This window comes from Zophobas morio, unplaced genomic scaffold, assembly GCF_036711695.1.
Source record: "Zophobas morio isolate AGI-343-1 ecotype UQ-CSIRO unplaced genomic scaffold, CSIRO_AGI_Zmor_V1 ptg000029l, whole genome shotgun sequence".
NCBI classification, from domain to species: domain Eukaryota; kingdom Metazoa; phylum Arthropoda; class Insecta; order Coleoptera; family Tenebrionidae; genus Zophobas; species Zophobas morio.
The window spans coordinates 7134880-7142692 of record NW_026972134.1 but is presented as its reverse complement, the minus strand read 5'-3'; the positions used below and the strand labels follow the sequence as shown (position 1 = coordinate 7142692).

The 7813-nt window shown below is 31.9% G+C and overlaps 1 protein-coding gene across 1 annotated transcript; it reads left to right on the top strand.

Annotated features, from left to right (window-relative positions):
• Positions 1–6391: 6391 nt before the first annotated feature.
• On the top strand, positions 6392–7448 carry LOC135137659 (cytochrome P450 6a2-like). Its single transcript, XM_064067376.1, has 3 exons — positions 6392–6892; positions 6945–7196; positions 7250–7448. Exons 1-3 carry the CDS (start codon positions 6469–6471, stop codon positions 7411–7413), a joined length of 840 nt encoding a protein of 279 aa, XP_063923446.1. The 5' UTR covers positions 6392–6468; the 3' UTR covers positions 7414–7448.
• The last annotated feature ends 365 nt before the right edge of the window (positions 7449–7813 follow it).

Genomic DNA, 7813 nt, shown 5'->3' with positions numbered 1-7813 from the left:
TATACTTTCATTTTAGCGTTCTAAAAGTTGGCTCAAAAGTCTTATAAAATCTCATGTCTGCGTCGTAAGTTATTCAAGGTCAAAGGTGAAGAAAAACAGTTTTTTGCGATTATCTCGGTTTCTATTGCTCCGATGATGTTAACATCTAGTATCGTAATTGTAGAGCATAAAATTTGGGACAAATTTTATTTGAAACATTTTTTCATGCGCTCAATCGTTTTTGAGATAGAGGGCAGTGAGCGCGCAGCGCTCATCCATACGTACTGTAATGCAATCAACCGTGAATATCTGTGAATACAACCTTCAATTTTGAATAATTTGTATTATTTATCAGTTAATACATTGCATTTAATAACATTTTACATATTTTCAATACATTCATTTAATGATAATGATCCTTACCTACTTTGTGGAATTAAAAACTCTTTAAATGAAATACTTATTGTATGTATATCTTAATTTATTAAAAGTAGATTTTAAGTAGAAAAATAATTAAGTACTTTATCTTTCAAATGTGTAAGTTTTTATATATTAGATAATATATTATACTTGTTATATAATTATATATCTAAAAGTTATATTAATTTTTTCAAAATAAAAATTTAAGGAAGTAAAACGAGTTAATGTATTTTAATTTTATCTTTGTTCAGTACCTGTACATTTCTTACGATTGAAATTGAATTGCAGTGAAAATCTAGAAATCTTTAATAATTTAAAGAACAAAAGTATTAATTTTTTTCTTCTTTACCGTCATCTTCTGGACGTTCGGGAATTTCTGTTTCATCGTCGTCATCTTCGGTGCCCTGAATCGTTGTTTCCTAACCTTCCAGTTATAATCATGATAGAAAAATAAGTATTTAAAACCTTACACATTTTAAAGATATAAATAAATTGAGATATACAATAAATATTTCATTAAATGCGTTTTTAATTACACAAAGTAGGTAAGTATTATTCAATGAATATGTTGAAAATATGTAAAATGTTTAAATACAATGTATTAATTGATAAATAATACAAATTTTTCAAAATTCAAGGTAGTATTCATAGATATTCACGGTTGATTGCATTACAGTACGTATGGATGAGCGCTGAGCGCTCACTGCCCTCTATCTCAAAATCGATTGAGCGCATGAAAAAATGTTTCATATAAAATTTGTCCCAAATTTTGTGCTCTACAATTATGATAATAGATGTTAACATCACTGGAGCAATAGAAACCGAGATAATCGCAAAAAACTGTTTTTCTTCATCTTTGACCTTGAATAACTTACGACGCAGACACGAGATTTTATGAGACTTTTGACACAACTTTTAAAACGCTAAAATTAAGGTATATACAAAAATTCAGCTTATTATCTCTCATTCCGAGATTGATCCCTTTTTTATCCTAAAATGACTGGACTAAAAGGTCTTTATAAAATCAAAATTCGACGAAGGAATTCTTCAAAACCTTGTCCCGTTTTAGGGACAATGGACAAAGAATTTTTATGACTTTGTTTGTGTCGTTGGGTCTTTTCGCTCAACCCCAGATGTTCTATTTATAATTTGCCAGGCAGGTAGGCAGGTACTTACAAAATAACACTTCCAGAGTAAACAAGTTTTCAGAAATAATTATTTTATTAGAAATTATTACAATGAAAAAACTTGTATTTGGTGTATTTCTAATTAAGCCGATGTATTTTTTGCTCTAAATATAATCAAGCATTATGAAGGCCACTTTTTAAAGAATACGACGACCCACATCTAATTGATCATATAATCTATAAAAAATGACGAAGAAAGGACGGCCTTTTGACGTCATTAATTGACGTCAGAAGTAAGTCATAAAAATCTCGTCATTTTCACGTGATTTTTTGGACGAATGACGTCGCCGACGAGTTATGACCAAAAACTGACGTGAATTAGAGGACAGTCTGCTGCTTGGGTAGTAGCTTATGCTCGGCAAGTAAAAATATTAATAATGCGAAAAAGTTACTGCACAAATTGCAATTTCCAGCTGCACAAATTTATTTTTGAACTGCATAAAATGTGTAGAAGTGCACATTAATTTACGCCCTGTCTCACCATACTTTTCGCATTTAAGATAGGATATAAATATTGAGAGAAATTTTGAGGTGGTCATAAATTTTTTAGGGAAGGTGAACTTTTGACTAACCATTTACCATGCCTATGATAACTTTAAAACATCTCCAAGATTTGAAAGCATTCGGTTCTGTAGTTCTTGATTAAATCATTAAAATAAATTCCCGCATTCATTAATTTTTTTTAGTCACGCTGTATATGCAAATCCAAAAAATTTGAATGGAATGATAAATCACAAGAATAGGTTTTAAATTGTATAAAATAACATAGTCCTATACGTGTAATTTATGAGCCCGTGTGGAGTTTTTACCCGAAACGTCCAAATTTTTCGAAAAAAAATTAAAATTATTGTATTAAACATTTTCCAATTTAATTTTGAATCTGCAAAACCGAATGCTTTGAAATCTTGCAGACGTTTTAAAGTTATGAAAAGCATGATAAATTTTTAATCAAAAAAATTTTTCTCCCCCCAAAAAATTGATGACGTCACCCTAAAATTTTGCCGAATAAATGTGAAAGGTATGATGAATCTGTACTTGTAATAGATATTTTTTGTATTTGCTTATACAATGTGATTAAAAAAATGAATTAGTCAATTTATTTTATTGATCAAATTAGAAACTACAAAATCGAATGCTTTGAAATCTTGCAAAATATATTTCCTTATGTCCTCCAAAAAATTGATGACGTCAGCTCAAACTTTTGCCGTCTAAATCCTGTGTAAAATGTGCAAAATACGATCAGTCTATATTTGCAATTAATCATTTCATTCATATTTTTTAGGTTTGTGACTTAAAAACATTAGTGAATCAGTCAATTTATTTCATTGTATAAATCAAGAATTGCAAAACTTGCAGATTCAGATTGTACTTTAAAAAGAGAAGTTCTGTCGAAACAATTTTCGAGCAATTTTTTAATTTTGCTTATTCAAATGAATTATAATGAATGAACTGATTAGGGGCAAGTGGTACGAGATGGGACGTAAAAAAACTTTTCTTCATAATTTTGGCAAATTTAGATTTTTTCAAATCATATATTGTTTTACTGTTAGCTAAACGGTGTCGGGTAATGTAATCAACCCCCAAAACTTAAAAAACAAATTTTTTAACGTAAAAAAAAAGTTATACCACTATGTACCATTTGTCCCATAATAAACCACCGGGTGGTATACAGTGGGAAACGACAGTGTATATACTGGGACTATTCAAACGCAACTCATTATGAACAAATCTACTCACACAAAAAGTTTATAAGAATAATATCTATATTTTTAGTAATGTACAAGGAACATATAAGATATAAGTTACAAAAGGTTGTATTGCCTAAGATCTAAATTGAACGAAAGTTGTCGGATCGAACTCTGCGTCGCACCGGACACAAATGGTTTGGGCAATTTTAGAATTATGTTTTCCTTGTCAACGAAGTCTTCGTCATCTTTGTCAGGAAAAACAAATTTAGAACCAAGTAATTTTTTTTTAAATCTTACTTCAAACTCCTCATTTCGTATTGCCTTTACTTGTCCAACGTAGTGCCGAACAGTCTTTTTTGTAGCATATTTAACCAAAATGTAATCTTCTACCAAAACTTCATCTAAATTGTTATTGAAATCTTCTTCTTCTGTAAAACTCTCCATGTCTGTAGAATCATTAGCAAACTCCTATTCATTCACGTCTTCAGAATCTGAACTTTCCTCAAATACCTTCTTCTTTACCTTATTAGGTTGCAACTTCTTCGTTTGTTTTAATAATCTTATTCGATGTTCCTCTTCAATTTTCTTTTTAACTGGTGTATCAGTTAAAATAATTGTTGACTGCGCTTTCTTTCTGCCTTTTCTTGTATTCTTTCTAGTAACTTTCCCAACTTGTCGTTGGGCAGATGATGCTAGTATTTTAGGGGTCTGTGTACAGTTGTAATACCTGTTTCATCACAATTGAAGATTTGTGTTGGTTGAAAATTAAATTTACCCAACACTTCCCGTAAATTGGTAAAAAATTGCCCAATATTATGTTTATTGAAACTAGTCGCTCTACTCAAACTAGTCGCCTCTGGAGTACGAAGTGCAAGATCGGGATTTCGTTTTCGAAAACAGTGAGCCCATTCCACTCCAGCCATTTTATTTTTTTCCCATGATTGTGGCACATTTTTTCCATTTGCTATGGCAAATCTATAGGCCAATTCCCGAGTTGATTTGAGTGTCAAACCATAGCACATTTGCGCAGCTTCAATCAAATATTGTCTTAGAAGAGTTTCTTCCTCCGTAGTAAAAACGCATTTCAAACCATGTTCTCGGGAAAAATTAAATCTCTCCTTGTCTTCATCTTCCAAACTTTTATATTTCGTAATTTTCCTATGAAGAGCAGATTTACTAACTTCATACTGGTCTGCTGCTTGTCGTATAGTCATATTTCTTGAAATACCTCATGGACGGCATTACGTATTTTCTCTCTGCTTTCTCGTAGACGCAATTGACTTTCGAGAAACCTTTTTGCCATACTTCTCCTTGGATATTTGGGCATATTGGACTCCTACCAGCATTTTTTTTTTCAGAGTTATATATGATACAACGCTTAAGTTAAGTATAATTGTCCCACTATATACCAGACTGTCCCAGTAAATACCGTCATGCATAAATGAAAATCAGGTACGATTTTATTAAAGTGATAGGGCTCTTATGAATTGCAACACATGCACTAGCTTAGATTCATGTTTTTGAAGTTATGGCGAAAAATTGCAAGAATTTCATGTATATTGAACAAAAATACGCCCATCAACATGTTTCTCGTAACCACACACAGAACAGTTCTTACCGAAATCAGTTGGTGTATCACAAAAATACTTTTAAATGGCAACCACTGCGTTATCACCCACGTTTACTAGGATGTTGTAGAACTGAATCTTAAAATTCTAGTTGCACTGCTTCGATTAAATTTTGTGTTATACAAGAAATCTCACTATGTACCGCGTCCCACTATGTACCACTTGCCCCTACTTATTTTAAATTTAAAAATATTTACTAAATCAAATAGTCGCAATTTAGGGTATCCTAAATTTGGCAAAAAGATATATTCCATATTAGGGAAACACAAACTAGGAAAAATTTTATCAATATCTGACATTCTTTTGAAAGTTGTAATGCCAGCACGGTTATTTAGGCTACATGCAAAGAGTGAATAACAATGTAGGTACTTGTAAATACTTATGGTTTTCCACTTTAGCAGACACTTTTAAAACTTATTACAAATTTTCGGTATTGCCTAAAATACATTTAGGTAATTTCGAGACATGTTACTTTTCTATATTTAAGATACTGAGATACCCCGTATTAGGAGCTATCGTCATATTAGGTGACTTTCCTGTATGTTACCCATTTTTTAAATAGATGTAAGTATAATCTAGGACATCAAATAATGATGACCGGTTTATTTACGTTAGCAAAATCCAGTAACTTAGAACTCGGTCGTTAAACTTTTGAAAACGCATACAAGACATATTTACGTATATATAATTTAATTATATTGCATCACTCAACGCTAGAAAATGTTAATACTTTAAAGTGTTACTAGTAGTATTCGTTTTATAAATAAATTAAACACCATATATACCCTATAAACAGTACTGCAAAGGTAAAGTAATTATTTGTGCTTGAAATAAACCGTGACCTAATCTCTTTTCATCAAATTTTAGCTAAATGTATCGGTTGCACCTTCTTTTGGAAATTTTAACTGGATTTTCTTTACTTTTGGCAAGCACCGCCATCGCCTATTACAAATGGAAGTACACTTACTGGAAGAAAAAAAATCTACCTTACTTGCAACCGACTATTCCTTTTGGAAACTTACAAAGCCTTGTAACAACAACTGATAGTTTGGGAATGGTACTCAAACGTCTGTACGAAGAATTAAAACGCAAGAATCATCCACATGGAGGCGTATACTTTTTTGCGAGACACATATACATGGTGGTTAATGTAGAAAACATTGACAGAATGTTATCAAAAGATTTTCACCATTTTGTAGATCGTGGACTTTATTACAACGAAAAAGATGATCCAATCAGCGCTCATCTTTTTTGTATTGGTGGGAAAAGGTGGAGGAATTTGAGAGTGCAGTTGAGTGAGACATTCACGTCTGGAAAAATCAAAGCTATGTTTGATGTGTTTACCCACTGTGAAAAAAACCTGCAAGAAATTTTTGAAATGTTACATGAAAAAAAGCAACCAATTGATATCAAAGATGTTCTGTCTTGTTTCACTACTGACGTTATTGGGCGCTGCGCTTTCGGTATGAACTGTGACACGATGAAACTGAAGATTCTCCTCTTAGAACATACGTGAAGAAATTTTTTACCTATTCAATTGGCCGCTTGCTAGTGGCTTTATTTACTATGAACTTTCCAAATGCCGCTAGAAATTTAAGTATTAAAGCGGTACCCAAAGATATATCAAACTTTTTTGATAAACTGTTTAGAAATGTTGTACACGACAGGGAGACAAACAATTACGTTAATGATGATTACATACAAATATTGATAAACATGAAAAACAGCGAACTAGCTAGAGACGAAGGATATGAGCATGATGGTAAAACTGTAACTATTGAAGAACTCACTGCTCAAAGTTTTGTTTTATTTGTGGCTGGTGTTGAAAATGCTTCTATTGCACCAACTTGGGCGCTGTATGAACTTGCCAAAAATCAGGAGATTCAACAGAAAGTCAGAAACGAAATCAATGTCGTACTAGATAAACACGATGGAAAAGTTACGTACGATGCCATTCAAGCTATGAAATATATGAATAAAGTATTATATGGTAAGTGGTGTTTTATTTAGTTTTGTGTACCTACGTGTTGATTAAATTTTAGAGACTTTACGAAAATATCCACCGATTCCTGTTCTAAATAGGCAGTGCGTGAAAGATTATAAAATCCCTGGAGATAGTGTAATCATCGAAAGGGGTACAAGAGTTGTTATTCCAGTACTGGGGATACATTATGACGAAGAGTATTATCCCGATCCCGATAAATTTGATCCCGAGCGTTTCGACGAAAAAAAACTGACAACTAGACATCGTTGCTGCTTTATTCCTTTTGGATTTGGACCTAGAATGTGTCTTGGTATGGCGATTTGTTGAAAAACTTTATTAGTTTGTGTGATGTAATGTTTGCAGGTCTACGATTTGCGATGATACAAGCCAAGGTTGTACTTATGACTTTGTTAAAAAGTTACAATTTTACAGTGAATGAGAAAACTAAAGAACCGATCAAATTTTCAAAAAACAGTATTAGTGTACAAGCAGAAGGTGGTATTTGGTTAGATGTAAAAAAATATTAGCATAAAATTTATCTTGGTTTACTTATTTTAACTCATGATGAAGTGATTTGACAAGCTTTGAAAAATTTGGCGAATCAAGACATCTATTTAATACTTTTTAAGATAGTCAAACTTTTTTGAGCGAACGAGCAAATAAAATTTTTATTATTGTACTGTAGACATTTATCTTCTTAAATTAAATGTAAATTTTAATTCTGAAAATGATATTTTTTTGTGATAAGCCAAAATTTGAAATATTTATTTTTATTTCCCGAGCGTAGCTAAAACTTGAGTATCTTTGAACAAAACAAAGGTGAATATTGTGCCTAGTAAAGTATGATACATTAATGAATGCACTTACACAGAACTTCGTCCCTGGAGCACAGTCGAACAAATAGAGTGTTCGAAAAAGCATAGCATT